This window comes from Paramormyrops kingsleyae, chromosome 1 (assembly GCF_048594095.1).
Source record: "Paramormyrops kingsleyae isolate MSU_618 chromosome 1, PKINGS_0.4, whole genome shotgun sequence".
In the NCBI taxonomy this organism is placed as follows: domain Eukaryota; kingdom Metazoa; phylum Chordata; class Actinopteri; order Osteoglossiformes; family Mormyridae; genus Paramormyrops; species Paramormyrops kingsleyae.
The window spans coordinates 74,914,121-74,934,192 of NC_132797.1; the positions used below are offsets into that span (position 1 = coordinate 74,914,121).

Here is a 20,072-nt window from a genome sequence, read left to right on the forward strand (position 1 = left end):
AAGAGGCCCTCGTAAACACGTCCCACTACCAATCCACCAGTGGCGGTTCTTTAAGACAAGAGAACACCAGCGCTTCACCAATAGAAAAGAAAACACGTGACATTCATGTCACATAAAATATAACTTTGATGCCAATGAATAACAACAATTTCCACGCGAAACCAAACAGTGCGGCTGTTCAAAAAAATGTTTTCGAAGTATTGTGCAAAACAGCACCACCTTTAGGTTGATAAAAGGAACTTCTGAGAAGCGAAACATTTTCTTCCTCATTAAGCCTATAGACTTCAATTTATTTCTCCTCACCTTCTATGTAGCAGGCCTAGTTGATTAGATAGTTATGGAATATATCCCACCCAGTGAAGCATGCTTCACTTACACCCAATCCCAATGTCCCTCCTAAGGCCTAAGCCCTCAACCCTCACAGACTTAAGTGACATCATTGTAGCTACTAACTGCTTGAAATTATATAAATAGGAATGGGACAGCAGGTTGTGACATACCATTATGGGTTTGGTTCTTTTTATTTTAAGGTTTGCACTTGCTTCATGGCCAAGGCACTTAAGGGACCTAAATTGAACATGTTCCAGGCTCTTGCATTACTAAGTGGACGACAGGTAATAGTGAAATAATCAGTTTACAAAATTTTTGCCAAAACAGCAAAATCAAACAAATCAAGAAATGGGTTTGTTTACCATTGATTTGTCCGGGGTTCCCCTGGTAACCCAGTGTTTCACGTCATGTTGCTATGAATTGTGGGTAATTCCCTCAGGCAGAACGTGTGCATAAAGAGCTCAGAATGTCTGCAAGAGATCACTCCTGCACTTGGCCATTTGGCAATGAGACAGCCCTAAGACCTCGAGGGATTAGTGGGCACGCGGCTCAAAGTCTGTGAGTCCATGAGTGTGGACATTGAAGCCCAATTACAGTGTCAGTCCAGAGTTTGCATCATTAAATATTTTGGTCAGCAGCTGCCACTGGATTGCAGAAACAAGCACTGCACATCTATCCATCCATCCATTCATTCTCTATACCCGTTTTAACTGAGGCTGGTTTACTACTCCATTTTATAGTAAGTTCATCGTTGCCTGTGAGATGGTCCATGACAAATGTCACTGCAAGCAAGACAAATTCCTTAGGCGTGAAATTAAATGGCCATTGATACTCATGAATTCATTCATTCATGTTCCGTGTCACTGTTTATGTTCATTGTCTACCCAGAAAATCTCTGATTAGATCTAATAGGCTAAATAAAGATACGCCTACTTTGACTCGAGATCAAATGAGCCCTTGTGTGGGAAGTTGGTGATGAGTACATTTGTGCTTGACTTTCCCAGAGAGGTGCTCCCTCGGGGGAATATGCAGGGATGTGTAGCATTAATCTGATACTCAAAGCACTGGGCTGAGTGCAAAGCCGTGTGCATATGTGGACGGAAAGCTTCCGCAGTCTGACAACTTCATACCCACCGGGCTGACAGTTATTATTTCATTATGCACATGTGAAAACATCGAAGTGGCTCTTCTTGTGCCCGTGATTAAAATAACATTTTCAAGAGGGTAAAAATATTATGGAGTTATAATTGGCTATCTCTTTATGCGTTGTTTAATGGCAAAAATAAAAGGCCCAATTTGGATAAGTGAAGCAGAGTGGGGAGGCAGGTCTGCGTGGCGTGCTTGGCAGGTCTGCAGCACGCTGCTTTATTCCCAGGCGAAGCTTCTGAATTCAACCATGACAGTGAATTTCAATGTGATGAACTTTTGTTTTACTTCCAAGTTCAGCCTCTCTGTCCACTGATCAAGCTCTGGTAGCCAGTTGGAAATTCAGAATTAGCACGACCATTTCAGAGAATCTGGATCTATTTACTGAGCCCAAAAGGTGAAAAGTGGCAGAAATATTAATATTTTTCTCTCAGTGCATCTTGAATGCATTCCAGAATATAGTCATGCACACTGACTGATAGTAACCTCATGGTTAAAAATGAGAAGAGGGAAATCCGAAAATTTAATGGGATGTTAGACTTCGTGTCGCGATACACATGAACGTAGCAATTAACACACACTGAAGTCGTTTAGCTGCACGTGTTTATTTTATTAGACAACACAATTTCATGCAGATTTCCACAGCAAATACATTATTTACACAGAAAGTTAACCCTTTTCCAGTATTTTAGCTTCAAAAAAGAAACTTACGCCAGGAATTTTACAGTTATCAACACATTAGGATTTATAGGTGACCTTGACAAGTAGCTATGTACATTAAGCTGTTTACGCTGAAGTAACTCTGCGGAGTTTTTATAACGCTTCACAAACTTAGAGTCACGTGACTAAGGCACATCACACAAAGTTACAAGCTGACAATTTGATTGTCCATAACCACAGAAGGGAGTTCGGGACAGTGAATTGATAGCAATTTCAAGAGAACAAAGAAAATAGACATTTAGGCCGAGAGCAACATTTATAACTCACTTTGCCACTGATAGCATGAATAGCAAAAAAGTGACCAGTGTTTTGTCCTCAGCTTGGCAGAATAATACGCGTTCATAAAAATCAAAACACATTCATCCATTTATGCCAAGTTACTAGGTAGAGGGAGTCTAAGGTCCACGGGAGGCCAGTCCCTGAGATGTCTACTGATGTCCTTCAAAAGGAATGGGCGGAGACTGCGGCCCACCCGGCCCCACCCAGCCGAATGTGACCGTGCTGCTCCACCACCGTTTCTGTGCCTACTTGGGTGTGACCCTGCAGCACAGAGCCAGGTGAGGAGGAGGCGGGACTCCGGTCCGCATGCAGCCCCTGGCCTTGGGAGCAGCTTACACTGCCTCCTGCTGGCCCAGGGTTGACATTGCAGCTGCTCACTGTCCACAGGCACGGATACTGGCTGGAGCAGAAAGCATATGATAAGACGTACTTTGAAACATTTGAACAAGGTGTGCAAAAGGAGGATGGCGGGGGTGCAGGGATTACCCCACAATAAAATTTATGCTTGGGTGGGGGGGGGGGTCCCATGTTCCAGATTATATTGTGTTTAGGTCCAGAGCCAATTGAGTAACCCTGATATAGCCGTCAGACTTACCTTCACATACATGACAATCACTCAAAATAATATAGGGGGAGGTGCAGTGGTTAGCACTGTTGCCTCACACCTCTGGGACCAGGGTTCGAGTCTCTGCCATGGCTCCATAGCTGTGCCCAAATTCAGGGGCTGTATTCAAAGACCACATGCATCACAGTCACACAAGGCTGTTCCATTTCAAAGGCTCCTGCAAATGTGGTCTGGGAATGTATGAGCATACCAGCCTAATATATCCCAAAATGCATTGCACACACCTTCAATGGAAACAGCCTGCAGTTACATAGACTGCCGTCCTTTGAAGGATGCAGCCCCTGAATTTGGACACAGCCCTTGTGTGGGTGTCCCTGCACGTTCTCCCCTTTTCATCCATCGTTTCCTCCAGCTACTCAGGACCCCCCCCTACAGGTTAATTGGGGTTACTAAATGACTGGTGTGAGAGTGTTGCTCTGTAACGGGTCGGCGCCCCATCCTCGGCTGTTCCCTGCCCTGCGCCTGTAGCTTCCAGACCCCCCCCTGACATTGAATAGGACAAGATTTACAGAGAATGTGTGGATGGTGGTATGTTTTCAAAGGGGGCAGTTTCCCCACTGTTCCTCACAGGATGGACGGCATCCACATGCCGGCCGAGCCCTGGAGGTCCATGCGGCAGATCAGATCTCTCACAGGGTCCCACTGACCTGCTACTTCCGGGTGTGGAGGACGTGGCAGAGACCGGCAGCATGCTGTGGTGGGCTGACGGAGACAGGGGGGTCCAGTTGTCATGTCCGGGAAACACCTGCAGGCCTCCGGGACTGGCCTCGGACAGGGACACTGAGTGACAGAGAGAGGGGAGGACAGACCATGCCGAGGAAACGTTCCCGTGACTTCCCAGCGCACCCCCGCCTGTCTGCCCACCTGAGCTGTGGTTTCGATGGTGAATGTAGGAGGATGGGTAAGGGGCAGGGCGGTGCCCCCGCAGGGGGGGGTAGCGCTCATACCCATGGGGTGCGGCGAGTGGCAGAGCTCCGCCGTAGGGGTAGTTAGCACTGCCAGGGGAGCAGAGGCTGTCGCCGTTGGAAATCAGCCAGCCACCTACTGGAAACAGGGCCAGAGCTTCAGACAGCCACTGGCTAATTAACGGCAATTAACTCTGTCATTCATTCATTCACTTCCCTTGCAGGCACTGATAACCCATTCGTTATTAGCCAGATACTTCACTGGCATGCTCGCTGATGCACCCAATCGAAGACATATAATTACACAGCCATTGAATATATATAATCTATATAATAAAAAAGAGGAACCAAATCCATTTCAATCTTTTATGTCATATGACTGCATTATTTCATCCAAACATTTTTTCTTCACAAATCCGGAGCACCTACTACCCAGTAGCACTAACCATCTCACGCACACGCACACACACACACACACACACACACACACACACACACACACAAAGAGCGGAGACTCACGGTGAGACAGTCCAACATGCTGGCTCTCCGCTGGAACTTCTGCCAGGTTTTTGGGGTGGTTCCTGCAGAGAAGATGAAGAGACTCATGTTTCCCGCTCAAACTACGAAGTCATTGCCACAAACAGAAACATTCCGGCCGTCACCCCGAACTTCAAATTGATTCTGATCATACATGAATCACTAAATCAACCTTTGAGTATCCAGGCATCCAGTGGGTGATATTTTTGTGACTAAGCCAGCATGTGATTTTCCCCCACCCCTATTCAACTTAAATTTACATACCAGGCTGTTTGTACCAGAGTGGTTCACCCTCTTTGTAGGTGCTGCGGCAGCCCCGCCAGCGGGACTTGAACTAACACCCATGAAGTTGCAATGCATATCCTTACCTACTGCACCATCTGCCCTCCCCCCACCAGGTAATGATATCAATGCAGGCCAGCGCTGGAGAGGGAAGGGACCCGTGCGAGTGGGGCGGCACACCGCTTGCTCGCTCCCCCGTGGTGGCTACACTTTCCAACAAGCTGCCTAACAGCTTCGCCACTTCCAGGCACTCGACACGCACTCACGCCCATCACGCCGCTACCGTCCAGCGAGCCACTCCAGTCCCCCCCCCCCCCCCCCTTGCCCACATGGAGCTTACCGAGCTGCGCAACAAATCCTGAAGAGCTGGATAGCACTTGGGCCGTCGCGGGATTTAGAACGCTAACGTGATATGGAATGATTAAAAAAAAATGAACACGACTTGCCCTCAAGTCCTGTTAACTAATTCTTCAAATTTTCTAAAGTGGTTGCTATGAGCGGCCAGTTGCGGTGGGTTTTCCACGGTGTCCGCTCCCATTGGCCACCGAAAGCCGACTAACCGGTCCCATTGGCCACCGAAAGCCGACTCACCGCTCCCATTGGCCACCGAAAGCCGACTCACCGCTCCCATTGGCTACCGAAAGCCGACTCACCACTCCCACTGGGGACCAAAAGCCAACTCACCGCTCCCATTGGCCACCGAAAGCCGACTCACCGCTCCCATTGGCCACCGAAAGCCGACTCACCGCTCCCATTGGCTACCGAAAGCCGACTCACCGCTCCTTGGCATCCAAGAACGCCTTGGCGAATGGATTGTACTTAATCTTCAAGGCAGTGATCTTGAAGGATGGATAAAGGGAAACGTTAAGGCTTGGCACCTGGGCACAATGCAGTGGGGGGCAGGGGAGCTAGAAAACAGCAACGCTGACCTCCTCGTTCTGGTAGGCGGTGACAGCGATGAACTGCGTGTCTGCGAAGGAGATGTTGGTGACCATTCGGTGGTTGCCTCCGACTCGGACAATGTGGATCTGGGGCTCATACTTATGCAAGGAGTTGAGCATGATCTGTGAAAGAAGATTCAGGGGGTATCAGTCTGTCTGTATTCTGTGCTGTTCCAGAGTTGTGATTTAGAGACCTGTAAGCCACCTAATTTTTTATTGATGAAGAGTAGAAGAACTACCCAGCCTAAATAAGTTGTAGAGGAATAGATTGTGGAATCGGGAACTGATGCTGAGAAACTCAGAAAAAGCAGAACTTCTGGTAAATCTAACAAAGTCTGATGCACGCTGGTCACATGGCTTGAGTTTTCATAAAATCCATGGTTGGCCCAGGTGTGACGCCAAGCGGCCGCCAGCAGCGCTTCATCTCACCAGCGGGGGAGCCAGCGAGACAGGGAATGCAATACCACAATCCCCCAATTTAACAATTATCAGACCCCTGAAAAAAACAAACAGTTTTTCATTGTGATTGAGGCCTTTACTTCACCTTTCACATACAAATGACTAAAAAGAACCAGATACCCATCAGGGTGGATGTTTATTAGATTTTGTGGTCTTTGTTTATGTGTGTGTGTGTGTTTCGCTTTTTCCCTGAACATCTAAGGACTGGGGCTAAATTGACTCCACACTGAAAATAAAACAAGTAATTACCATAATGTACTACTAACCACTGCAATTATTTCATTTAGGACTGGTTCTCACTCAAAGTCCTGTGTGTTGCCAACACTGCATTTAATGTCAAAGAAAAGCAATGGGGGCGGGGGAGGCAGTGGGGGGGGGGGGGGGGGCGCACTGTGGTACATGTAAATACCAACAATAATTTTGCTCTGAAGTCATACTTGAATAGAGCACACAGACCTCTGTAATGTGCCCTCTGAAAGCCGGGATGACTATATGAAGTACAGCTCTCTCTTTTTTAACAGCAGGAAGTCCATTAAATCCCAAAAGTGGTAATTAAGAGCTGTTTATTCCTGTTTACATGCGGGCCCTGGGGAACAAAGGGTCTCTATAGGTGAAGTGGCCTGAGAGGATCCCACTAATTGTATAAATGCACACTTGATATTTCCACAGGGCGAAGCCTGCGATTAGAGGCAGCCAGAGTCCCCTAAAAGCCGCAGTGCTCCATCTCCCTAAGAGCACCGATCTTTGGAGAAGTATCAAAGGTGGGCCAAACATACTTCAAAGTAGTTTTCATATGTTAATGTACCCACTGAACAATCTGGCCAAAAAAAAAAAAAGACAACAGAAGGAATGTAAAGTTACAGGCTCAAGTTACATCCTACACGCCGGCTGCCTGACATCCCTTAAACACGTGGGCCTCCTCTTACATACAGCCAGCATGTGAATTATTCTGGAGGCTAAAAAAATCAATCTGGCTAGTCTAAGAAGGACCGTGGTAAAGAGCTTCTCCTGACGTTACGGAATCTGATCTGACGAGCTTGTTTGTGACATGAAAATGCATGTGTCTTGCACACAGTGCATTTGGAAGCATAAATGTCTGAGTATTTCTGTGTATGCATTTCTGTTTCCCTGATTGTGAGGAGCTACAAGAAGAAGAAAAAGCATATTTTTATATATCAGTTTTCATTTTTTGGTTTTCGGATCATTTCACTGAGAATGCGTGTGCGTGAGGCATAGCTGGTAGATGCGTGTGCGTGAGGCATAGCTGGTGTGTATCATGCGTGTGTGCATGAGGCATAGCTGGTGAGTGCGTGTGCAGGAGGCATAGCTGGTGGGTGCGTGTGCGTGAGGCATAGCTGGTGGGTGCGTGTGCGTGAGTTATAGCTGGTAGGTGCGTGAGGCATTGCTGGTGTGTATCATGCGTGTGCGTGAGGCATTGCTGGTGTGTATCGTGCGTGTGCATTACGCATTGCTGGTGTGTATTATGCGTGTGCGTGAGGCATAGCTGGTATGTATCACCTGTCCTCCTCCATTCAGCTTGTTGGTCAGCTTGACCTTGCTGAAGGAGACAGGCGCTTTCATCCAGTGAGCCCCAAAGTTGGGCGAGTCGGGGTGGATGTAAACGCAGCTGTGACTGTGTGGCTCCGGCTTGCCCGCAGGGACCCACTCGCCGTTCACATACTTCCAGCGGTGGGTGTCGGCGGGGGCGAAATCGAGCAGGATGGAGTACATAGCATTGGGGTCCAGGCCGGACACGCTGACCTTCAGGACCGGGAACATCCTCCTGGGGACAGTGCAGAGCGCCGGCGTTAGAACACACTGCCAGTGCGGGCTCCACTTACACACCCCCAACGCAAATCACTTCCAGCTTTGTCTATTTGGACACTTTTGTATTTTTATAGGACATGGAAAAAAACATACAAAACAAGTTTGAAGTGGATCTGTTTAAACAAATGGACACCTTCCCACCCACAGTGTGCGATGACCAGGAGATGAGTGACGGTCACTAAAATCAGATTCATTAGACACATACCCCATCAAACCACAGACAAACACCCCGCTCTAGTATAGATCAACAGACAAATAACATATCTTTGGTCATTTACACATTTAAATGGTATTTATCATTATTTAGATTTTTCGCCATCTATCGCTGAAACGTTTTGAGTGATTTAAACAAAAAAAAAACAAACATGCCGTAGTTATTTTAAGCAGTATTATTTTTACATTTAGATGTCATTAAAAAGAGTCAGCCCTGTATAAAAATGAATCGCAAAACATGTTCACATGAGGTATGTCCGGATTTTCGTAAATACAAAAACGTTTAAGACAGTTGAGTTTCAACTAGTTTATGTCATTTTATTATTTTTTTTTTTTTAAAAAAACCTATTTTCAGCCACGGGTATAATAAACTCAAAAATGCATTATTCCCTACAGTCCAAATGGAAATCTTTACATTCATGCTTTGTCTAAATTGTATTCATTATATAAATACACAAATGTGCAGACGTAACATCTTCATATTAAATGACATACATTCATTAAGTGAACAAAAGCGCGCGTCCTTATTCTAAAAGTCCAAAGTTTTCGGTAACTGGTATTATTCATTATATGGTATCAAAAGTTAATGTTGGATGATTAATTGAATAGTTTTACCCACAAACACAAAAATGATTGAGGACCCAAACGGTATGCGCCATTGGTTTTGGTTATAAGTTTCACGAAAGTACAGCGCATATCCTACCCTTAAGTAGACTTAACTGGAACGGATAATTCATTTTACTTTGTTATGTTGTTCATTTATGTATATTAATGCGAATGGCGTTTCATATAAAGACATAAAACATTTATATGCATTTACAGCAATTTCGTATTCAAGAAAATCAACGGTCATATTGCATGTGCAAACCCACCTGCCGTTCTTAGTGACAATCATTTCATTAGTGGCATCCATGAATTTCTTCCAAAGTTCAGCCTCTTCCAGGCTGACCTTAAGCTGCTTCTCCGTGGGGTCCCCTTTCTCCCGGCCGGCCTGCAGCTCGCTCTCCACCACACTGAGGAGTCGGCTGATGCAGCATTCGCTGGTGCCGCTACCACGGCCGCCGCTCGCCGCGTCGCCCATATTACTCTCCACCTTCATTGAATTATTGAACTTCTAAAGAAACGGAGTGGGCACTTTGCGGGAAAGCACGCATGAAAATAAAGGTACAAAACGAGGAGAGCAAAACTCTCAGTTCTCGTGTTAACCGATTAACTGTCCACTATCTATTAGCACCGAATTGGTAGGATTTGGCGTTTTAATATTTAAATGATTTAAGCGCACATTAGGATGTTTCCCGAATATTTCCCAGTCAATGTCTTGATGCAATGAAAACCAAAAGCCACTTTAGGATAATACCATCTACCTCTAGAGGGATCAGTCACATGATCGACAGCTGATTGACGGCAATTTTTTCCACAAAACTTGCCCACTGAACAATTTGCGTGCTTAACACGTCTTCCGTTCCTCTCGTCGCTATTCTTTATAAAAACGAAAGTAGTAGGCTGCTGTAAAGACAATTTTATATCAGTCTCCGCTTCTCAATTTGTGTGAGCACTAATAATACCTTGAAATGTACCAAGCCTATAACAACCATTTGATATATTAAAGTTTGTCCATCCATCTCTGCATTTTGGAAGTGAATAGCCAGGGGTTTTAGCGTCATTATATCCCGTCAGTCCTATTGATTCCCACATTTCTTTCTGGGGGGCATTTTTCTTGAACTGAACGCCAGTTTTCCACTTTCTTGCAGTTGTCAGCTGCTCTTTTCCTAATAACTCGTGGTTTGATCAGCTGATTGAATATTTATTATATTAAACAATAACAAACGACAGTAACCGCCATTTGAACTATTTTATTATTTTGAATCCGAATCTGATCCTTTTTCTTTTGAAATTCTAGTTTCTGATGCAGAGCCATTTGCCTACAACATTTGAGCAAAGTTTCAGCACTTTGGACAGGGGACCAGACTCACTAACCACTTGTCTCTTCTTTTAACATAAAATACAAGAATGGGAAAAATATTCTTCGCCCATAAGAGATTGTTTTTCTTACCCCGCCCACGATGCAGCGTTTAATAAGAAATCTCCCTTCTTTTCAGTAATGTCTAGACCGTACGTAACATTTGCGTGAGACTTAAGGATTTTAAAAACACTTAATTGTCAAGCTTATTGAAATAAGCTGAAACTAAGCTAATAAAAACAATTAAAGTCATGATTAATGAATACAATTCTGTCGAAAATAAAGTGTGTGCGGATTGCGACTTATAAGATGAGAGCAAAGTACGACTCTTAGTCACGTAGGCTATAGGTGTGTAATAAGTGCACATTAAATCCTAAATTCATTAACAAAAAAAATGTGACTAGATTTATTATAAATTTATAATAATTTTAAGCAATTTTCTTATGAGACGTTTCAACGGAAGTTTAACAAGTCCAGCCACCAGGACTACCAAAATTATGCCGGGGCACGTATCCGGGTTCCGGAGTCCGATCCTAAAAAAAAAAAAAAGCGGACACTAAATAGCCTAAACCTGTTTATCCGGCGAGCACACACCAAAGACCGAACACTCCTGTGTCTCAGTCTGACAGGACCCATTAAAACAGGACATATGATCAGAACCCCCGACTCTCCTATACATTATCCGAAGCACCTGAAGCATAAGCGCGCACTCTGTGCCCCGGTCGGAAACCTGATCTGCGGCTGGTTCATACGCCATCGAGGGGACCGGCGCGGCTACATCTGCCGTGGCAGCCTTTTAATCAGGAGCAACCTGGACGAAGAGATCAGAGGATTAACAGACTTAAAACACATAAAGGTTTCATTAGCGATGGGCGTGTTTGCGTATCAAAAGTTAGCAATTAGAAGCGAAAGCTATTTTTTCCTCTAACGTCATCAAAACCGCTGACCTTTTGCTGGACAGCTCCAGCCTCACACTGATTTCTTAAAACAAACGTTCAAAATACGAATTATAAGTCAAACGGCAGAGAAATAGCATAAGTAATTAACACATTTTAAAAGCACGACGAAGTTAAAATAAAAAACGGCACCCTGCGGAAATAATAGAATTTCATATAACTACTAAAAGGATAAGCCCAAAAAACAGTTACTTAGGTAATAAACACCTTATTGCCGCAAAACAGATAAACAGGGAGCACTGCGACGTGACGTTCTTACCGCCTGTTTCCGAAAAGGACACCGGTAGAATATGTTGTCCGCATATTGGGCAAGATTTTGTCTAAATGAAACTACTACAAAAGTTTTTTGAAAAAGCAAAAACGATAGCCCTACCACGTTCACGCAAGCCATTAATTTGTTTCAAAATCTACATTAATAAAGTACCCCAGGCAGGAACACACGGACGTACACGTTACAGAAAACAGACGCGTTCACAAAACACGCTACATAAACGACTTGTATGCTTTGGGGTGCCGCGGTCAGAATTAAATCACTTGGCCCTGTGTACTATTATGGTCTGCTTAATAAAAGCAGAAAAGGAGCGCATGTAATACCGGGCTACTGTGAGCCGGTTACTTTCCAGCGAACCGCGACAAACAGCACAGCTTATGGCATATGTCAGCGACTAATTTTACTCTGAACAGCAAATGCGGCCACGGGGCATTTCATGTAGTACCATATACTGTTATGGATGTTTCGCTTACTATTAAACTGTTTAATATTTTCTGGTTTTAAACCGTATCTTGGAAGGGCGGGGGAGACGCATTCTGTATACCTAAGCGTTTCAATTCATCTACAAAGCTGTATTATGTTATGTAGCTTCAATGCTGTGTTATATAGTGTAAGACCAACACATACCGTTTATATTCTGATTACGCAAATAGGCCGATCTAGTAGCCCTGGTCGTAGGCTGTCTCGCTTAATGGCCTCTAAACAAACAAGAAAAAATATTGAGCATTTCAGAAAAAGAAAAATTAAAAATGATTCGTCAAAACATGCATGCAGACGTTGCCAATGCGTAACTCTGGGTAGGCCTATACCACGTAGGCCTACTGTACACACATAGTACCACAGTAACGGACTACGGTATTCATATTATGCACCAGAGGAAAGATTTAAACCTGTGCTTTCATCGCACACTGTTAAAACGACCTTTGCGATTTTTATCCACTTACATCAAGATGCTAATATTTGTTATACACAAAAGACTCCGGACATTCTCATGAAAAGCACAGATACTGAAGACATGTCGGGTCAGCGGAACGGAGTTACTGGTTCCGACGCGACCCGCTTTGCCTTCTCGTTGAGATCCAATGGTTTTTCTTAGCAAAGAAGTACATTTCTAATATAGTTAGCGAGTGACATACACAACGTGGAGATTTTTCATGAAGAATTTAATCATTTATACACAGCATAATTAAAATGAGACCAGCAGCAAAGGTGATTATCGTCATCACTAAGACGAGACGTTGCAGTTAAACACTTACTCAAAGTTAGAAAGACACTGAATAATTGTATGAAGCCCACAAAATTAATAACGGCGGAGGTAGTCGTAGTCGACTGAAACTCTGTTAAGTAAAATATTTAAGATAATGAACATAAAAGTGTTTCTACTGTCAACTGTCACTATAATCAGTAACAGGTGGTTCGGGGTCTACACTTCTGTGCAAAACTGGTGTCTTTAATGAGTCGCTAAAGGCGACACACCAGACAGTAGCTTAAGTTCTGCGGAGGGCAGGAAGGCAAAACCGGATGCGGGCCCGGACAGTCCCGGTCTAATAAATACAGAATTACTGCCGGATCCGTCCGTCTGAGCCGGAAAGGCACGTGCAAAGTCAGCGGGCAGGCGTCACGTGTCGCGACGGCAAATGGTTTAAGTCTACTATCTTGGCATGTCAGTGGTGATGCTAAATCCGCTATTATCCGAAAATAATGCACATCAATAATTCACAATCAATGCACATCCAGTTACACATAGTATTAAGACTGGAAATTTGTAGTTAAGGAACGTTGAAGCATATTTAAGAAATTATTACGAAACACATTCGGGACTGTGCAAAAAACATAGGTTAGACGCTGGTAAAACTTTAAAAACACAATTCATGGTTTGACAACACCATTCACAAAAACACAAGCAAAATACAATTCAGTTAACTTTGTTCTCAGAAATAATACACATTAGAAATATTAACATGCCAAAGGACTATACATTACTTATGCATATTATTGCAAGGTCAGCAAAAAATAGTGAACATCCTTATTGATCCAACACGCTGCACTCTACACAACCATATGAACACCAAGTTATCTAACTATGGAGTTGACCAGATCACAGAACCAGAGAGGCATAGAGGATTGATTTGTATAAACTAATCTGTTAACATGTAAAAAAGAAGTCATTCAATAAAGAACCATGATTCCCAGTTTTACAAAACCCTGGTGTGCTGCACTAAAAAACAGCATTTAATAATAATAGGTTTTTGTAAAAAATAACCACTCTTTTAAATGGTCCATGCAGGCATTTGTGTTTTGGAAGGCGTTCAAGTCGGTAAATGCTGAGGGATACTCCAGTAGCTGTTCACTGGGCGGCGGCGGTCAACCGGGATGGAGTGAACAGCTGCGGTGTGGCTTCTGCCAGGAAGCGTGTGGGGCTGAGAGAGGGGGTGGGGCCAGGAGGAAGGGGCTGTGTGCGGGGGCCAGGGTCACCAGGGTGCGGGGCGGGGGGGCAGCCACATAGAGGCTCCTTACTTCACGCACAGGGAGAAGAGTTTGATCATCGCATCTCTGGAAGAAAGAGCGCACACACACAAACACACCACATGTGAACCTAAATACAAAAATCTGACAATGACAGGCAATTATCCTCCAAAAATGCCTCTTCACTCACGGCATTTGAAATGTCTGAATAATAAGACCCATGTTAAAAAAAAATAGAAAAACACTCACCTACCTGCAGGCCAGTCTACAAACCACAGACTAGACCTTTGAGCTTCTCTAACATAAGAGACAAAACACTTATATTCATCTGGATAAACACCAGGCCATGTTTACAATTCACCCTTCTGTTGTTACAAATCCCACCAGCAAACTACCTTCGTTAAACGTTCCTGGATTCACACTATTCACACTGTCACTGCCTTGCTCGCACGTTTGCTCGCAGTCTAGTGCATTTTCCATTCTGGGCAAACTGCACTGGAAGGTGTTTCAAACTGTTTTACTGATAATAATTACAGTCATCATAACCATCTTTCTGGGTTTCCCTTTTCCACTTGGAAGTGAAACAAATTGGTGGTCACATGACTTTGGAATAGGTGGCCTAACACTTTTGTTTTTTAACCTAAAAGACGACCTGTTGTCTGAGGTTAAGCTGAAGTCTATGGTCTACTGTTTCTCCACAGGCATCACAGACACCTGGAGGGATGGAGGCTCTTCCGGACCGCAGCGCCTTCACTAGCGCTAATGCTGCACTCAGACAAATGTCACATGTCCTTTATGAAACATAATGAAGGCTTATGCACACCATTTAAGTTAACCGATAAAAACACAGAATGCCAAACAAACAAACAAAACAGACTAACCTTGCAAATGGAATATATGACAGGCCGTACCTACGAAAAACAGAGAATTTTATTAGGAATACAGCAGCACCTTAGGGATTAAGTTAAAGAAAATGACAAACGGGAAACAAATTCACATTTTTTAAATGCTGGATCGATTTATCATTTACATATTAGCATGTTGCTAAAGCCAGATTCCATACCAGCGGGAATTTATCTCAGTGGATCTGATGCACAGCAGCTGCACAGCTAGCCGTCTCCCCCACAATCAGCACTTCCTACCCCCCCCCCCCCCCCCCCCCAAAAACAGCACACTCTGAAATCCAGAGGTTTTACGGACTCTTTAAACACTGGTTTTTGTTGATGTCAGGTATCAATGCAACAGGGACGGGTTTTACAGAACAAAGGCCCCTGCTTTTACCAGACCTGGCGTGAGCTATTTTGCCCTTATACAAATTGCCTGAGCTAAGAGCTAGAAAAATAATTGGTTGTTTTTTTATAAAAAAAAAAAAAAACATTAATTATGTTATGAAGCAGAATGCCAGTGGGCGAAAGCAAGCCAGCCTGTATCCTCGCCGGTGTCATAATTTGTTATTATGACTCTTGTCTCTCTGGGGATACTGGCTCCAGGTAACGGTCCCCTTATGAGACGGCAAAGAAGCTTTGGGGACAAAACGCTAAAACGTCCATTCTAACAACCATCTTTCTCTTGTCAGTTTTTTATTCTATTCTACTGTGATTTAACACTAAAGGATTGATCTGCCCCATCGTTGATCTCAAAATATTGTTGACCCACACCCTTGTGAGTCTTCACTCACCAAGCAAAGGCTAAGAACTGCAAAATGCAAAACAGCAAAGCAAGGCCATTGTTCTTCCACTGAAAGAATCAAACAGATATGAGCAATCAAACAGCGAAGTAATCAAAACATTTTTCTCCAGGATAAGACTTTTCTGATTCCGATTAATCGGAGAGTAACAAACTGTCAGCTCAAAAATAGCAATCCACTCACCCAAAAGGCAGAGCAGAGTGTCAGTCCAAGAAATGTCTATAAAAAAATCACATTAAATCAAACATATAAAAAATACTCAGAAATGGAACAGCAGCGGTTTAAGAGAGTGAGAAATGTGTATTCTTGATTAACCTCAACCCTTACTACGCTATACAGTGGTACCTCAGTTCTCGAACTCATTAAAACTCGGATTTCTTAAAAGTTGAACCAACCAGTTAGAAAAAAAAATTACCTACAACTCGATCTGAATCTCAGAAGTCAAACCGTGAATGCCGACCTAAGATAACTTGTACGCGTGGGGAAATGAGTCACGCGGCACGTCTCTCAGCGGAAACAAAGGGTAACGCTTCAGTCTCAGCCTCGCATTCGCTGTGATAGCATCATGCATGTTTACACTAGCTGAAAACATATACTTAGACAGTAAAAATACATTTAGACAATGGTAGACAGTAACAGTAATTATTATTATATAATAAAATACATTTAAATATAAAGATTTCTTATTAATTATTTTAATATTAATAATAAACCATTAATACATTTAATTATAATAATATTGTCGTGCACAGCAGGGACAGAACGGAGACAAAGGCGCAGACGTCAGGGTATCGGAGAATACGGGGTTTAATTACAGGTAAGGCAGGCAAAACGCAGACGGACAATACAATGACCGGACTGGGGAAACAAACTGAAATGCGGACGAAATACAGAGGACTAATGACAACAACCCGAAACAGCTGATCACACGGGGATTCCACACGGGGTTAACGAGGGGGCATGGCACACGGAAGGAGCGGACGATCGGGGCATGACACATTGTTTTTTTTAACTTTACACATTGTTTGGATACATTTATTTTCTTAATTTAAAAATTACTGTTTTGATAAATGTGCTTAGATCTGTTTAGTGCAGTATATGCTTTTCTTGTTTTGTCCGGTTCATTTTGTGTTTAAATGCTAAAAAAAACATATTTCGGTGTAATTTTTTTGGGGCCGGGAACCAATTAATTGGTTTCTCATTATCTCTTATGGGGAAAATTCGATCACAACTCGAACTTTTTAGGATTCCATCCTGAGTTCTGAACGGATTAAGTTCGAGTTCTGAGGTACCACTGTATTGCCAAAAGTATCGGGACACCTGCCTTTACACACACATGAACTTTGATGACATCCCATTCTTAATACATAAGCTTTAATATGGAGTTAGCCCACCTTCTGCAGCTATAACAGCTTCAACTCTTCTGGGAAGGCTGTCCACAAGGTTTAGGACGAGTAATGAAAAAAATTTAGTAGTGAAGAAATTTCACGAATGGACTTATTGCACAGATGGCAACCTATCACGATACCACGCTTGAACTGAGCTCCTGAGGGTGACCCATTCTTTCGCAAATGTTTGTAGAAGCCGTCTGCATGCCTAGGTGCTTGATTTTATACACCTGTGGCTATGGAAGTGATTGGAACACCTGAATTCAATGATTTGGAGGGGTGTCCCAATACTTTTGGTAATATAATGTATTTCACTCACTAGTCCAAAGCTTGCACGCATGTTTCCTTCTTTTTCTGTTGCCCAAAAGTAAACAGCCCACAGTTACATATAAAAGGATTTCTGCATGAAGATGACTGATGCTCTGTAGACTCTCCTGGCCGCAATGAAATGGCATCAGACATATTGGGAGCAAAGTAAAATAGAGTAAATATTCCTATCTGCTTGTACCTGCATAATGTCACAGTATTACAGTGAGGAATTTTCTCATTTTTCTTGTTCGCTTCAGTAGGTTATTTGTTTACACTCCGCTGGAGATGTAGTTGACCCCCCACCGTACTGACAGACAGAACCCCCTTTGCTTTGCCAGACCCGACAAATTTGATTTTCCCCACTGCCTCCGCCAGCGGCTCTTAGCCCAGCCGGGCCCAGAACCAATGAAAAGGGGGCTCTTTGACCTCTCACCACAACAGCCAATCAAATGAGGGTTAAGGTCTCAAAAAACAAAGCAAAATAAATATATAAAACGGTCTATCAGCCTCTCCACTCGAGAAGGTACAACTTCCTGAGTACCGTCCATGGGCAAAATTGAAGCAACATGAATGCCAGTCATTGTAGTGCAGTTTCTTGTTGAAATATCCTATCTCATGAAATATAATTTCACTATATGAAGGGGGACACTCGTCAAATACATGACAGGTAGTGTACACACTTTGCACCCTCTGCTAAATCCAAACCATTCATCTTTTTAAGTGTCTTACAGCTAAAGCACCATACACACTATGCACCGTTAGGGCCTAGGAGAGGGGTGTGTGCGGCTGAGCTGTGTGCATTCTGGGCACAAGGGGGCGCTATTCGTACACGGCCGGGCACTCACCAGCAGCAAGATGGTGGCCACCACACGCGTTTTGTCACACATCCGCTTCAGCTGCTTTAGTGGCCCCATCAAGAACATGGTGCTGTAAGGGGGGGGTGGGTGGACAGGATGTACATCATCTGACTAATTTTTTTGGAAGTGGGTTGTCTGTCAGAAACACTACTATGCTATAATGCGAAGATTGCAATTAAAATGAAACCTCAAATCCTCACGGTGTAAATTATAAATGTGTAGTTCAGATGCTCAGCTGTTTTTATAGCGGGAGATAAAATGGCCAGGGGAGAGTACAGACTGATCAGTTTATTAAATAAGGCAGGACATCAAATAAACTATAATTGCACAGAAATCTCAGGCTGTCCGAGCTGCAGAATGACCGCCACGTTCCCAGGTCACCTAGATAAACAGTCATCAGATGTGTGTGGGTATGATCAGTATAGTTAGTATTTGGAACAGAATTTGTGCATCTACAAATGAGACCTACCTTAACAGAGAGGTAATGTTGCCAAATGTGTAAAAGACGATGAACAGTATCAATCCAATTTTCGGCAGCCACAGCAGACATACTCCCTGGCAGTAAAAGGTGACAAATGCGGAGGAACATGGGTTAACAAAATAAACAGAGAAACACATAAGCAACAGGTCCTCGTGATCCCATTTACGTCTAAAAGAGACCTACATCTTTTAACTAGGGTGTAGTCTCAACACACCTAATTTGTAATCATTTGTCAAACGTTTCACATAAGAGACTATTCCAGTCTACAAAAAAACGATTTTTGCATATGTGGTTTTTCTAGTTATAAAAGCAAACACTTTGTTGTCTGTGCATTATCAACGCGACAAGTTATTTCCGTAATTCATTAAACAGCCCAAGAGATCGTAAACACTGCTGCAACTCTGAACATTCCTGTAATCAGGCTAGACCCGTCGCACCAGCCTTCCAATGGCATCCGCGCTTTGAAGCATGAGACGAAGATCGACATAAAGATGACATTTAGTGACGTCACGGCTCGGCAAGCAACACGAGATCAGTGGCTTGAAGCTCACCAGCACTGAACACACCACACCGAGGACAAAGCAGGCGACGAAGCCCTTCATCCGCGTCCCCCATGATAAAGTGGAGGCTTCATTCACCGCCTAGACGGGGAATTTGGAGAGCAGGGTGAAAGCAGTTTAATAAATACACAGGCAATTTATTTGCACTGACACTGAAGAACAGTCACCGCAATATTCCTGGAAAACATCTGGGAGAATCACAATGTGTATTTACTTTGCGTGTCAGATAGGAATGAACCGTACACGGTTACCAAATGCACCCATGCATTGTGCCGCTGGGTAGGTATAATACAGATCACGTAGGAAAGGAGTTTTCTGTGCTTTCTTCTGTAGAGAAAACGAGGTTTCTAGTTTCATGAAATTGCAACGCTTCGCTCTGACTAAATGCTCCCCCCCCATTCGTGTTGTTAAGCAGCACGTTTGTTTGCAATCTGACATCATTACTAACGACATGATAAAGTTGGTGTCCATCCCGTTTCGAGAGTATGTCTGACTGCATAACACATACGCGAACGGTATCATTATTAACGAAAACGTCCTACAACAGGAAAGTATCACAAATGCAGACCATTTTAAACCCGCGTCGTTTCACTTTCAAACGTATTACCTGCAATACAGTGGTGTCGTCGTCGTGACCACTTAGTACTTTCTTTAGTTTGTCCATGAAAACAGGGCAAACGAAATCTCTACTAGGTACGCAATACCTTTGTAAGTTATTTTTTCGGATAACTTCTTCTCTGCTCCCGATTTTCCCGTCGCAGCCCAACAGGTGGATTCGGCAGCTTCCGCCGGTGTGTTACGGAAACGTGACGTCATCCTAGGGCATGCGGGAGAAAACTACAATCCCAGGAGCCCCGGCCGCTAAAAACCCCT

The 20,072-nt window shown here is 43.8% G+C and overlaps 2 protein-coding genes across 8 annotated transcripts; both read right to left on the reverse strand.

Moving 5' to 3' along the window:
* Nucleotides 1-2,071: 2,071 nt before the first annotated feature.
* On the reverse strand, nucleotides 2,072-12,493 carry tbx19 (T-box transcription factor 19). Of its 6 annotated transcripts, XM_023800842.2 has the most exons (9): nucleotides 12,396-12,493; nucleotides 12,079-12,149; nucleotides 9,137-11,035; nucleotides 7,743-8,007; nucleotides 5,754-5,888; nucleotides 5,602-5,663; nucleotides 4,525-4,586; nucleotides 3,748-4,144; nucleotides 2,072-2,875 (listed from the first exon to the last, which is right to left on the reverse strand). In XM_023800842.2, the coding sequence occupies exons 3-9, from the start codon at nucleotides 9,361-9,363 to the stop codon at nucleotides 2,638-2,640; spliced, it is 1,386 nt and encodes a 461-aa protein (XP_023656610.1). In that variant the 5' UTR covers nucleotides 9,364-11,035; nucleotides 12,079-12,149; nucleotides 12,396-12,493; the 3' UTR covers nucleotides 2,072-2,637. The 6 variants fall into 6 exon arrangements, 5 of the variants coding, with proteins under 5 accessions (XP_023656610.1, XP_072555363.1, XP_023656612.1 ...); XM_072699262.1 differs by lacking the exons at nucleotides 12,079-12,149; nucleotides 12,396-12,493 and adding an exon at nucleotides 11,440-11,905; XM_023800844.2 differs by lacking the exons at nucleotides 12,079-12,149; nucleotides 12,396-12,493 and adding an exon at nucleotides 11,172-11,430.
* A 102-nt stretch (nucleotides 12,494-12,595) lies between these two features.
* LOC111838148 (vesicle transport protein SFT2B-like) lies at nucleotides 12,596-20,023 on the reverse strand. 2 transcript variants are annotated; one of them, XM_023800807.2, is made up of 8 exons: nucleotides 19,807-20,020; nucleotides 19,191-19,280; nucleotides 18,628-18,713; nucleotides 18,147-18,228; nucleotides 15,788-15,823; nucleotides 15,596-15,654; nucleotides 14,799-14,828; nucleotides 12,596-14,004 (listed from the first exon to the last, which is right to left on the reverse strand). In XM_023800807.2, the coding sequence occupies exons 1-8, from the start codon at nucleotides 19,861-19,863 to the stop codon at nucleotides 13,965-13,967; spliced, it is 480 nt and encodes a 159-aa protein (XP_023656575.1). In that variant the 5' UTR covers nucleotides 19,864-20,020; the 3' UTR covers nucleotides 12,596-13,964. The 2 variants fall into 2 exon arrangements, with proteins under 2 accessions (XP_023656575.1, XP_023656574.1); XM_023800806.2 differs by lacking the exon at nucleotides 12,596-14,004 and having other exon boundaries at nucleotides 14,016-14,828; nucleotides 19,807-20,023.
* Nucleotides 20,024-20,072: the final 49 nt, after the last annotated feature.

Excerpts from the sequence above, each read along its gene's own strand:
- tbx19 (XM_023800842.2), bottom strand. The coding sequence starts at position 9,363 with ATGAAGGTGGAGAGTAATATGGGCGACGCGGCGAGCGGCGGCCGTGGT. Across the intron at positions 8,008-9,136 it reads ATTGTCACTAAGAACGGCAG|GAGGATGTTCCCGGTCCTGA; the intron begins GTGGGTTTGCAC and ends CACTGTCCCCAG. Across the intron at positions 2,876-3,747 it reads TCCACACCCGGAAGTAGCAG|CCAGTATCCGTGCCTGTGGA; the intron begins GTCAGTGGGACC and ends TTTCTGCTCCAG.
- LOC111838148 (XM_023800806.2), bottom strand. The coding sequence starts at position 19,863 with ATGGACAAACTAAAGAAAGTACTAAGTGGTCACGACGACGACACCACT. Across the intron at positions 18,714-19,190 it reads GTGTGGTGTGTTCAGTGCTG|GGAGTATGTCTGCTGTGGCT; the intron begins GTGAGCTTCAAG and ends TTTTACTGCCAG. Across the intron at positions 14,829-15,595 it reads CAGTTCTTAGCCTTTGCTTG|GTACGGCCTGTCATATATTC; the intron begins GTGAGTGAAGAC and ends TGTTTTTCGTAG.